Genomic DNA, 13483 nt, shown 5'->3' with positions numbered 1-13483 from the left:
ATAATTCAAAATTTGCCTTTTTTATTCTAAACCTATGTTTAGACTTCATAATACAAAGTTAATATAGCTGGTTTTTGCTTTCTTTTGACTAATAGTAATACATTGACAAATTTTACTGTAACTATGAAGAACTTCTAAACTAGAAATTTTATTTCAATTTCTGTTCTATGACAATAATTACTCACAATTTAAACAATACATTAAACTGTGGACACATGCCTAGATTGTTCCTGATTTTGTCCATGTCTGTGAGAATGTTCTGTCCATAGATGTAGGCAGAACCTTGAGATGGTGGAAACAATCCAGTCAAGATTGACCTAGAAAAAAAATCAAGTTTTTTAAAATAAAATGTCTTAAAAAAAATTCTCAATATGTCACATTTTATTCTGAGGCAATATTGTTCCATATATATGTTAATGCACGCTTCTCGAATTCCTAAATATAAATTTACTAGACTGCAAAAATTAAGATCTTTTCATGGGATTATACTTTTGCAGTTATTGTTTCAATAATGAAACTTGTTCCTAGTAAGAATACCATTCCTTTCATTAATTTTCATGGATTCTTTTCCTTAAAATAGTTTCTAAAATAGATATGTCCTCATTAAGACCAAGATCCTAAATTATATAAAACAGGACAAACTGTTTCAAAAAATTATACATTTACTTCATAAAACAATCAGACTATGATCTTACATGGTAGTAGTTTTCCCAGCGCCATTATGTCCTAAGAATGATGTTATTTGACCTTCATAGAAGTTCACACTTAAACCATCTACAGCATTCTTCTTTCCCTTCTTATATTGTTTCTTCAAATTCTTTATGGATACACCTAATGGTCTATCATGTGGTTCCTCTTCTAGTTTAGGAGCATCTGAAGTGAAAATATTTAATTTTCATAGCCTCTCCTATTACTGTTATATGGCAATGCATCTTATTATTGGTGATGGAAAACTTGTTTCTGTATTCAATATACAGTTAAAAAACTTTTATTTCTGCAAACAACCTTTCTATAATTGATATTTATCATTTATAAATTAAGGTTTCTGTTATATAAATCACAAAATGTCCTGGTATAAACTTTTAAACAAACCTTTATCATTGTTGGTTTTTAGGTCTTCCTCCTCATTAGATCTACAAACAGTTATACCACACCAATATGATGGCTGTAATGGGAAATACCATGGTCTGGGTAATCCATAACTACCTAAAACATGGAAATATTCAAACATGACTTGACTTATAATTGTGTTGCATCTTGTTAAACTTTTTGTAACCCATATCATCAGCATTTTATGTACTTCAGTACTTGTTTCCTATTATTGGATTGTCATAATGAAGCCACCATAAGGGGCGAAAAATAAAGAACAGAATAAAGCATTTCCTTGCAATAATCCAGGATGTTCTATTGAAACCTGAGTTGTGTCTGCTATTCCTGTTGCCAGTGTAATATTTTTATGTAGTTTAGACCGTTTGTTTTTCTGTTTGAATGGTTTTACGCTAGTCATTTTTTGGGGTCATTTATAGCTTAATGTTTGGTGTGAGCCAAGGCTCTGTGTTGAATTGTACTTTGACCTATAATGGTTTACTTTTACAAATTGTGACTTGGATAGAGTTGTCCTCATTGGCTCTCATACCATATCTTCTTATATATGCAACAAGATTAAAAAGGAAAATATTGAAAAATGTCTGCTCATTATATCTGATGACCAAACAAGTGAACAACAAAAGTACCTGGAAATACAGCCTCAATATACCAGGTCAATAATCCATATATAGCAGCATCTGATAACATCATCATAATACACAGGTACATGTTAAACTGGTCATCAGGTACTGGACTGGTATTGATGTTACTCCACTGCATACCCACAGCTTGTTCCTCAAACCTTGATATGTAGGTACAACCAAATCCAAACGCTACGTTGGATGACAGGCTCTAAAAATGTACATTAATATGACTTTAATGTACTTCAAATTATTCAATAAAACATCTAAAGTTACAAACAGTTTGTAGTTGTTTTTAGAAAGTACAAAACTTCATACAACAAGATGTTGAGTAATTTTTTTTATCTAGGAAAAAGAAAGTTAAAATAATTTGAATCTGTACCAGGTGCATAAAAACAAAAATCACAGAAATACATCTTGCCAAAAAGGGTTTGTAATAAGAATGAAATTAACATGCTTTTACACTAGAGCTAATAACTGATGACTAAATGATTAAAAAAGATGAAATTGATGAAAACAAACCCCATTTCAAAGTAAAACTCAAAATGAATTTCCATGAAAAAGATTCAATGAACTATGAAATTACACAATCAAGACGTTTTTGATTTGATAAGGGCATTTGTGTTTAAAACGTCTTTTTCAATTTTACTGTACAATTTCAGAGCAGACCTCAGTGGTATTAAGTATGCATGAAATATACTTACAACAGCAAGTTTCTGATCCAGTGACATCAAATGTTCCCAATGCCTAGCTAACAGGTAAGGCAGATATAAAGCAAAGTATATAAAGCTGGCACAACATGCACACAGGTTAGCTTGGTTGAAAAATACTGTGATTAGAAAACACTGCATGATAGTAGAGATACCATAGACTGTCAGGAATACTAATAATATACTGGCGTCAGTGTGCTCTATTACTCCTCCTAACTACAAAATAAAACAGATTATGACTGTTGATTTTCCTGTTTGAATTGTTTAACACCAGTCATTTTTGGAGCACTTTATAGCTTGCTATTTGGTGTGAGCCAAGGCTCTATGTTGAAGACAGTACTTTAACCTATAACGGTTTGCTTTTTAAAAATTGTGACTTGGATGGAGAGTTGTCTCATTGGCACTCATAAATTATCTTCTTGTATCATATTACAGAAAAGTACTATGCAGAATCCTAGGCTGGGCCTGATACCAGTTAATTACTCAAATTGTTCAATTCTAAATGTTGGAGTTATTTTCCTTTTTACATATATGTATTTTACTTCTAATTCATTATCATCTACTATTTTAATTTTTTAAAGTAAATTATGCAAATTACATAATCAAGGGCATCAAGGAAGCTTAAATCGTGTTATACTCTATAAAAAGAATTATTAATATAATCATACTTATCAATAATAAAAACAAAATGTGTTACCTTAAGAATTATCACCAACAAGCAAACAGTAAGAAACATGATTGAGAATGCATTGATGAACCATGCTAACCAGTGTACTCCATTACCAAGTCCCATTATCTTCATAACTTCCTTCAATCTCATCTCCTTCTCATACACAATATTCTTACATATCATAGCCACAGGAAACAGCCAGGCAAGTACCAGGAATAACGGTAACGTCTTACTTATACCATACATAAAACTGAAATACAAATCAGTTAATCCTTTCTAAACTGTCCTACAAGAAGATACAAGTCAGACTTGCACCATGAATATTCAAAATGTCTTACTTTTATAACACATTAAACTGAAATAGACATCAATGAAACATTGTCTTTATCAACAATTAAGGACAACTAGGCTGGTACAAGAAATCACAGAAGTAGCATATCAATACACTGTACCTTAACAATAAAACAAAATTATTTTGTGCATTATAAATTCACTTGGTAAAAGAGACAAAGAGTTCTTTAGTAATGTTCTAATTTATTAAGTATTTGCATAACTTACGAGTCTTCAATATAACAAAGATAAGGGAACTGTTGTAGTACTTGTACTATGTTGTTAGTCTCTTAAGTTACTAATTACCTGTCTTCAATATAACAGGGATAAGGGAACTGTTGTAGTACTAGTCCTATGTTGTTAGTCATACCACTCTGTATCTTAAGTTACTAATTACCTGTCTTCAATATAACAGGGATAAGGGAACTGCTGTAGTACCAGTCCTATGTTGTTAGTCATACCAGTCTGTATCTTAAGTTACTAATTACCTGTCTTCAATATAACAGGGATAAGGGAACTGTTGTAGTACAAGTCCTATGTTGTTAGTCATACCAGTCTGTATCTTAAGTTACTTACCTGTCTTCAATATAACAGGGATAAGGGAACTGTTGTAGTACCAGTCCTATGTTGTTAGTCATACCAGTCTGTATCTTAAGTTACTAATTACCTGTCTTCAATATAACAGGGATAAGGGAACTGTTGTAGTACCAGTCCTATGTTGTTAGTCATACCAGTCTGTATCTTAAGTTACTAATTACCTGTCTTCAATATAACAGGGATAAGGGAACTGTTGTAGTACCAGTCCTATGTTGTTAGTCATACCAGTCTGTATCTTAAGTTACTTACCTGTCTTCAATATAACAGGGATAAGGGAACTGTTGTAGTACAAGTCCTATGTTGTTAGTCATACCAGTCTGTATCTTAAGTTACTAATTACCTGTCTTCAATATAACAGGGATAAGGGAACTGTTGTAGTACAAGTCCTATGTTGTTAGTCATACCAGTCTGTATCTTAAGTTACTTACCTGTCTTCAATATAACAGGGATAAGGGAACTGTTGTAGTACCAGTCCTATGTTGTTAGTCATACCAGTCTGTATCTTAAGTTACTTACCTGTCTTCAATATAACAGAGATAAGGGAACTGTTGTAGTACAAGTCCTATGTTGTTAGTCATACCAGTCTGTATCTTAAGTTACTAATTACCTGTCTTCAATATAACAGGGATAAGGGAACTGTTGTAGTACAAGTCCTATGTTGTTAGTCATACCAGTCTGTATCTTAAGTTACTTACCTGTCTTCAATATAACAGGGATAAGGGAACTGTTGTAGTACAAGTCCTATGTTGTTAGTCATACCAGTCTGTATCTTAAGTTACTAATTACCTGTCTTCAATATAACAGGGATAAGGGAACTGTTGTAGTACCAGTCCTATGTTGTTAGTCATACCAGTCTGTATCTTAAGTTACTTACCTGTCTTCAATATAACAGGGATAAGGGAACTGTTGTAGTACAAGTCCTATGTTGTTAGTCATACCAGTCTGTATCTTAAGTTACTTACCTGTCTTCAATATAACAGGGATAAGGGAACTGTTGTAGTACAAGTCCTATGTTGTTAGTCATACCAGTCTGTATCTTAAGTTACTAATTACCTGTCTTCAATATAACAGGGATAAGGGAACTGTTGTAGTACAAGTCCTATGTTGTTAGTCATACCAGTCTGTATCTTAAGTTACTTACCTGTCTTCAATATAACAGGGATAAGGGAACTGTTGTAGTACCAGTCCTATGTTGTTAGTCATACCAGTCTGTATCTTAAGTTACTTACCTGTCTTCAATATAACAGGGATAAGGGAACTGCTGTAGTACCAGTCCTATGTTGTTAGTCATACCAGTCTGTATCTTAAGTTACTAATTACCTGTCTTCAATATAACAGGGATAAGGGAACTGTTGTAGTACAAGTCCTATGTTGTTAGTCATACCAGTCTGTATCTTAAGTTACTAATTACCTGTCTTCAATATAACAGGGATAAGGGAACTGTTGTAGTACCAGTCCTATGTTGTTAGTCATACCAGTCTGTATCTTAAGTTACTTACCTGTCTTCAATATAACAGGGATAAGGGAACTGTTGTAGTACCAGTCCTATGTTGTTAGTCATACCACTCTGTATCTTAAGTTACTAATTACCTGTCTTCAATATAACAGGGATAAGGGAACTGTTGTAGTACAAGTCCTATGTTGTTAGTCATACCAGTCTGTATCTTAAGTTACTTACCTGTCTTCAATATAACAGGGATAAGGGAACTGCTGTCGTACCAGTCCTATGTTGTTAGTCATACCAGTCTGTATCTTAAGTTACTAATTACCTGTCTTCAATATAACAGGGATAAGGGAACTGTTGTAGTACCAGTCCTATATTGTTAGTCATACCAGTCTGTATCTTAAGTTACTAATTACCTGTCTTCAATATAACAGGGATAAGGGAACTGTTGTAGTACCAGTCCTATGTTGTTAGTCATACCAGTCTGTATCTTAAGTTACTTACCTGTCTTCAATATAACAGGGATAAGGGAACTGTTGTAGTACAAGTCCTATGTTGTTAGTCATACCAGTCTGTATCTTAAGTTACTTACCTGTCTTCAATATAACAGGGATAAGGGAACTGCTGTCGTACCAGTCCTATGTTGTTAGTCATACCAGTCTGTATCTTAAGTTACTAATTACCTGTCTTCAATATAACAGGGATAAGGGAACTGTTGTAGTACCAGTCCTATATTGTTAGTCATACCAGTCTGTATCTTAAGTTACTAATTACCTGTCTTCAATATAACAGGGATAAGGGAACTGTTGTAGTACCAGTCCTATGTTGTTAGTCATACCAGTCTGTATCTTAAGTTACTTACCTGTCTTCAATATAACAGGGATAAGGGAACTGTTGTAGTACCAGTCCTATGTTGTTAGTCATACCAGTCTGTATCTTAAGTTACTTACCTGTCTTCAATATAACAGGGATAAGGGAACTGTTGTAGTACCAGTCCTATGTTGTTAGTCATACCAGTCTGTATCTTAAGTTAATTACCTGTCTTCAATATAACAGGGATAAGGGAACTGTTGTAGTACCAGTCCTATGTTGTTAGTCATACCAGTCTGTATCTTAAGTTACTTACCTGTCTTCAATATAACAGGGATAAGGGAACTGTTGTAGTACAAGTCCTATGTTGTTAGTCATACCAGTCTGTATCTTAAGTTACTAATTACCTGTCTTCAATATAACAGGGATAAGGGAACTGTTGTAGTACAAGTCCTATGTTGTTAGTCATACCAGTCTGTATCTTAAGTTACTTACCTGTCTTCAATATAACAGGGATAAGGGAACTGTTGTAGTACCAGTCCTATGTTGTTAGTCATACCAGTCTGTATCTTAAGTTACTAATTACCTGTCTTCAATATAACAGGGATAAGGGAACTGTTGTAGTACCAGTCCTATGTTGTTAGTCATACCAGTCTGTATCTTAAGTTACTAATTACCTGTCTTCAATATAACAGGGATAAGGGAACTGTTGTAGTACCAGTCCTATGTTGTTAGTCATACCAGTCTGTATCTTAAGTTACTTACCTGTCTTCAATATAACAGGGATAAGGGAACTGTTGTAGTACAAGTCCTATGTTGTTAGTCATACCAGTCTGTATCTTAAGTTACTAATTACCTGTCTTCAATATAACAGGGATAAGGGAACTGTTGTAGTACAAGTCCTATGTTGTTAGTCATACCAGTCTGTATCTTAAGTTACTTACCTGTCTTCAATATAACAGGGATAAGGGAACTGTTGTAGTACCAGTCCTATGTTGTTAGTCATACCAGTCTGTATCTTAAGTTACTTACCTGTCTTCAATATAACAGAGATAAGGGAACTGTTGTAGTACAAGTCCTATGTTGTTAGTCATACCAGTCTGTATCTTAAGTTACTAATTACCTGTCTTCAATATAACAGGGATAAGGGAACTGTTGTAGTACAAGTCCTATGTTGTTAGTCATACCAGTCTGTATCTTAAGTTACTTACCTGTCTTCAATATAACAGGGATAAGGGAACTGTTGTAGTACAAGTCCTATGTTGTTAGTCATACCAGTCTGTATCTTAAGTTACTAATTACCTGTCTTCAATATAACAGGGATAAGGGAACTGTTGTAGTACCAGTCCTATGTTGTTAGTCATACCAGTCTGTATCTTAAGTTACTTACCTGTCTTCAATATAACAGGGATAAGGGAACTGTTGTAGTACAAGTCCTATGTTGTTAGTCATACCAGTCTGTATCTTAAGTTACTTACCTGTCTTCAATATAACAGGGATAAGGGAACTGTTGTAGTACAAGTCCTATGTTGTTAGTCATACCAGTCTGTATCTTAAGTTACTAATTACCTGTCTTCAATATAACAGGGATAAGGGAACTGTTGTAGTACAAGTCCTATGTTGTTAGTCATACCAGTCTGTATCTTAAGTTACTTACCTGTCTTCAATATAACAGGGATAAGGGAACTGTTGTAGTACCAGTCCTATGTTGTTAGTCATACCAGTCTGTATCTTAAGTTACTTACCTGTCTTCAATATAACAGGGATAAGGGAACTGCTGTAGTACCAGTCCTATGTTGTTAGTCATACCAGTCTGTATCTTAAGTTACTAATTACCTGTCTTCAATATAACAGGGATAAGGGAACTGTTGTAGTACAAGTCCTATGTTGTTAGTCATACCAGTCTGTATCTTAAGTTACTAATTACCTGTCTTCAATATAACAGGGATAAGGGAACTGTTGTAGTACCAGTCCTATGTTGTTAGTCATACCAGTCTGTATCTTAAGTTACTTACCTGTCTTCAATATAACAGGGATAAGGGAACTGTTGTAGTACCAGTCCTATGTTGTTAGTCATACCACTCTGTATCTTAAGTTACTAATTACCTGTCTTCAATATAACAGGGATAAGGGAACTGTTGTAGTACAAGTCCTATGTTGTTAGTCATACCAGTCTGTATCTTAAGTTACTTACCTGTCTTCAATATAACAGGGATAAGGGAACTGCTGTCGTACCAGTCCTATGTTGTTAGTCATACCAGTCTGTATCTTAAGTTACTAATTACCTGTCTTCAATATAACAGGGATAAGGGAACTGTTGTAGTACCAGTCCTATATTGTTAGTCATACCAGTCTGTATCTTAAGTTACTAATTACCTGTCTTCAATATAACAGGGATAAGGGAACTGTTGTAGTACCAGTCCTATGTTGTTAGTCATACCAGTCTGTATCTTAAGTTACTTACCTGTCTTCAATATAACAGGGATAAGGGAACTGTTGTAGTACAAGTCCTATGTTGTTAGTCATACCAGTCTGTATCTTAAGTTACTTACCTGTCTTCAATATAACAGGGATAAGGGAACTGCTGTCGTACCAGTCCTATGTTGTTAGTCATACCAGTCTGTATCTTAAGTTACTAATTACCTGTCTTCAATATAACAGGGATAAGGGAACTGTTGTAGTACCAGTCCTATATTGTTAGTCATACCAGTCTGTATCTTAAGTTACTAATTACCTGTCTTCAATATAACAGGGATAAGGGAACTGTTGTAGTACCAGTCCTATGTTGTTAGTCATACCAGTCTGTATCTTAAGTTACTTACCTGTCTTCAATATAACAGGGATAAGGGAACTGTTGTAGTACCAGTCCTATGTTGTTAGTCATACCAGTCTGTATCTTAAGTTACTTACCTGTCTTCAATATAACAGGGATAAGGGAACTGTTGTAGTACCAGTCCTATGTTGTTAGTCATACCAGTCTGTATCTTAAGTTAATTACCTGTCTTCAATATAACAGGGATAAGGGAACTGTTGTAGTACCAGTCCTATGTTGTTAGTCATACCAGTCTGTATCTTAAGTTACTTACCTGTCTTCAATATAACAGGGATAAGGGAACTGTTGTAGTACAAGTCCTATGTTGTTAGTCATACCAGTCTGTATCTTAAGTTACTTACCTGTCTTCAATATAACAGGGATAAGGGAACTGCTGTCGTACCAGTCCTATGTTGTTAGTCATACCAGTCTGTATCTTAAGTTACTAATTACCTGTCTTCAATATAACAGGGATAAGGGAACTGTTGTAGTACCAGTCCTATGTTGTTAGTCATACCAGTCTGTATCTTAAGTTACTAATTACCTGTCTTCAATATAACAGGGATAAGGGAACTGTTGTAGTACCAGTCCTATATTGTTAGTCATACCAGTCTGTATCTTAAGTTACTAATTACCTGTCTTCAATATAACAGGGATAAGGGAACTGTTGTAGTACCAGTCCTATGTTGTTAGTCATACCAGTCTGTATCTTAATAATAGCCTGTTCTATCATATCCTGTAGGTAGGCAAAACCATAGGTGAGATATTTGGTCTGTGGTCCAGGTCGACTTCTAGGTCCAGGTGTCCAGAATCTAAAGTATAAAGTATACAAAAAAAGTCAGAAACCAATATTACGTATTTGACAGATGCTGTTCAAGGATACTCTTCAAACAAACAAAAAATACCAAATGTTTTGAGTACAAAGATATATATGTTAAAAAAAACAATCAAAATCAGAGACCTATGTACTAATGACTGAATTTGTTTTTTCAATTTTGTATGTGTATCAAATGCAAAATGCAAATTTCCATAAGTTTTGGAGTAAAAATTTCCATAGTTTTTGGAGCCTCCTGTGCCTGTCTATTTTGATTCTATGTGTTACATTCCTTACCTGTCAGTCACCTGTTTAGTATTGTCCACTCTATCTGTGTCCATTCTGATTTTATAACTGACATGTTTTGGTAGTCTGTCTGGAGTTCTCTTGTCTACATTAAATACCACAGCTACAGAAGAAATCATACACCAATTATAATGAATTACATTTTTGAGGAAATAATTTGTTTCAGCTGTCTCATAAAGAATGTTTTTTTTCTACATTTTAAATCATGCAAAAAGTAGACAAGAGGCTCATAAGAGCCTGCATTACTCACATGTAATTTTTTGCTTAAATCTTTCAATAAGGATTATTTTTGCTTTTCAATATAAAATAAGTGGCAAAAATAAATGCATTTTTCCCATATGTTCCATTTTTAGCCATCACAGTGGCTACGTTTTTGGACGAACAAGGAGATAAAATACAAAATTTATACTACATTCATTTGAGAAGATTTTTTAAAGTTAGAAAAAATAAACAAATTGTGTAAAATTTTCCTTAAAATGCAATGACTCCTTAAGGGGTCGATTGACAATTTTTGTCATATAACTTTTCTGTAGATCTAACTTTGCTAAACATTATTGCTGTTTACAGTTTATCTCTATCTATAATAATATTCACGATAATAACAAAAAATGTTCATAAAATACCAATTTAGTGGTAGCAACCAAACAATGGGTTGTTCGATTTGTCAGGGCTGATAGATCTTGACCTTTTGAACATTTTTATCCTATCAGATTTACTCTAAGTGCTTTAATTTTTGAGATAAAAGCCAAAAACTGCATTTGATCCTAATGTTCTATTTTTTGCCATGTTGGCCATGTTTGTTGATGGATACTTCTGATATATAGTTAATAAACTAAATACCCTAAGGAACATTAAGTTAAAAGATTGAAGGTGTTTGGCCCAGTTGTTTCAGAGGAAAAGATTTAGAAATAGTTTACGACAATGATGGTTGCCCTGGTGAGCTGAAAAAAAAATAAATATATAAAACTTAAACATACCAGCCAAAAATGTCCTATTTTGTATCATTCCTAAGCTGTTCTTCACCAAGTCTTTCTCTGACGGATAGGGTACAAATTTGTCAAATACAATACACTGTAAATATAAATAGATTAATGAGACAGTATGACGAGTAACATAAATACCGTATGAAGTTTTAAAAATCCATTTGTGGCATCTTCTGATAAAACAAAATGTAAGAAATACATAAGTCAGATGGCAACCAAACAAAACATAAAATCATATAATGAAGTCTTGAATATGTTAAAGAAGGAAAAAGTTGAGGGATTTTTTGTTCACACCAAAATCGATAATTTAGTTAACAATATAAGGATAAATATATTTGGCAAGCTTTAGTTACCTATCAATCTTTTTTGTTGTTGTAAACATTGCAATGGGATATGTCTTGCCAAAAAAACCAACTTATATAGCATTAATTTTAGGTATTTATTGACATAACGAACATTAATTACATTAAAATCCATTTTTTAACAATACCAATAAAAAAATAAATATATCAAATTATCTTACCTGACCATAATCAGCAATAAGTTTTGCCAAGGCTTTTGAATACACCAACATTTTGTCCAAATTTACGGTATTATTATTGTTAGTAAAGAATTCCCGTAGAAATTTACATGTCACACTGTTCTGCTCTGTAACGTCTTTTTTCAAACTTTTCCTCTCCATCAAGTTACATAAACAGGACCCTGAGAAACTCTGAAGTAACAAGTAAAACATTGTATCAGACATCAGCAAACTTTAGGGTAAAAGATGTTTGCCTGATAAACCCTAAGTCTTAACATTTAATGTAACCTATATTTATAGATAGTTATAACAAGTCAAACTGTAAGCTACTGCCAACAAATGATACTCCAGCTTTTAGTATTTTGTAAATAGGAAGTTTATAAGCAATGTATATGAAAATACATCACAAGGTATAGCATGCAGGCATGAAGCTTGGTTTCAAATTTCAGAAAGCCCTCTTTTGTAGTTTTGAGAAATTGCAAAAAATTCTAAACCAAATAGTGTAAGAATATACAAACTAGTGGATCAACAGGAAATTGTTGAGCAATTAATCTGAAAATGCATCACACAGCAAAGCATGCTCAAATGAAGCTTAATACAAATTTTCATGATCCTCTGAATTGTAGTTCCTCAAACAAGAGGCTCTCGAGAGCCAGAATCGCTCACCTTGATTTTTTGGCCTTTATCTTTCATTTAAGAGTTTAAGTGTCCAATTTCAATGTAGTTTGTTTTTATGGTCAGATTCAGCATATCAAAGAACCTTAAAAATTAAATTTTTGATAAAATCAAACAATGTTTAATTTAAATTTTTGTAAATTTACTTTGCTGAAAATTTTTGTTGTTTACAGTTTATCTTTATCATTAATACAATTCAAGATAATAACCAAAAACTGGAAAATTTCCTTGAAATTACCAATTTAGTGGCAGTAACCCAACAATGGGTTATAACATTCATCTGAAAATTTCAGGGATGATAGAACTTTATCTTATGAACGATTTTCTCCTATGCTAGATTTGCTCTTACTGCTTTGGTTTTTGAAATATAAGCCAAAAACTGCATTTTACCCCTATGTTCTATTTTTAGCCATGGCAGCCATGTTCTTTCACGAAACAGAAAATTAAACACAAACTTTATTCTAGACACCCTAAGGATTATTCAGCTTAAGTTTGGTTTGTATTGGTTCAGTGGTTTCAGAAAAGAAGATTTTTTAAAGTAAGAAAACATGATAAACAAATTGTGTAAAATTATCCTTAAAGGCAATAACTCTTTAAGGGGTCAATTGACAATTTTGGTCATATAAAACTTATTTGTAGATCTTACTTTACTGAACATATTTGCTGTTTACAGTTTATCTTTATCATTAATACTATTCAAGACAATAACCAAAAACTGCAAAATTTCCTTAAAATTACAAATTTAGTGGCAGCAACCAAACAATGGGTTATAAGCTTCATCTAAAAATTTTCGGACTGATAGAACTTTATCTTATGAACGATTTTACCCCATGCTAGATTTGCTCTTACTGCTTTGGTTTTTGAAATATAAGCCAAAAACTGCATTTTACCCCTATGTTCTATTTTTAGCCATGGCAGCCATCTTTATTCTTGACACCCTAAGGATCATTCAGCTAAAGTTTGATTTGAATTGGTTCAGTAGTTTCAGAGGAGAAGATGTTTGAAATAGTTTACACCAGACGGACAAAGACGACGGACGCCAAGTGATGGCTAAAGCTCACAGTTCCATCGGAACGGTGAGCTAA

At 33.4% G+C, this 13483-nt stretch overlaps 1 protein-coding gene across 1 annotated transcript in view; it reads right to left on the bottom strand.

Moving 5' to 3' along the window:
• LOC143050915 (phospholipid-transporting ATPase ABCA1-like) overlaps nucleotides 1–13483 on the bottom strand; it is a 54475-nt gene that overhangs the window by 28490 nt on the left and 12502 nt on the right. Inside the window, exons 12-21 of the mRNA XM_076224021.1 lie at nucleotides 11727–11915; nucleotides 11198–11291; nucleotides 10212–10323; nucleotides 9736–9912; nucleotides 3135–3357; nucleotides 2432–2653; nucleotides 1734–1938; nucleotides 1093–1206; nucleotides 696–873; nucleotides 186–317 (exon numbers count right to left, since the gene is read on the bottom strand). Coding sequence (XP_076080136.1) covers nucleotides 186–317; nucleotides 696–873; nucleotides 1093–1206; nucleotides 1734–1938; nucleotides 2432–2653; nucleotides 3135–3357; nucleotides 9736–9912; nucleotides 10212–10323; nucleotides 11198–11291; nucleotides 11727–11915 — 1646 coding nt within the window. The remainder of the gene's footprint in view (nucleotides 1–185; nucleotides 318–695; nucleotides 874–1092; nucleotides 1207–1733; nucleotides 1939–2431; nucleotides 2654–3134; nucleotides 3358–9735; nucleotides 9913–10211; nucleotides 10324–11197; nucleotides 11292–11726; nucleotides 11916–13483) is intronic.

Source organism: Mytilus galloprovincialis, chromosome 1 (genome assembly GCF_965363235.1).
Source record: "Mytilus galloprovincialis chromosome 1, xbMytGall1.hap1.1, whole genome shotgun sequence".
NCBI lineage: Eukaryota > Metazoa > Mollusca > Bivalvia > Mytilida > Mytilidae > Mytilus > Mytilus galloprovincialis.
The sequence above is the reverse complement of the archived record's forward strand: the minus strand, read 5'-3'. Positions and strand labels throughout refer to the sequence as shown.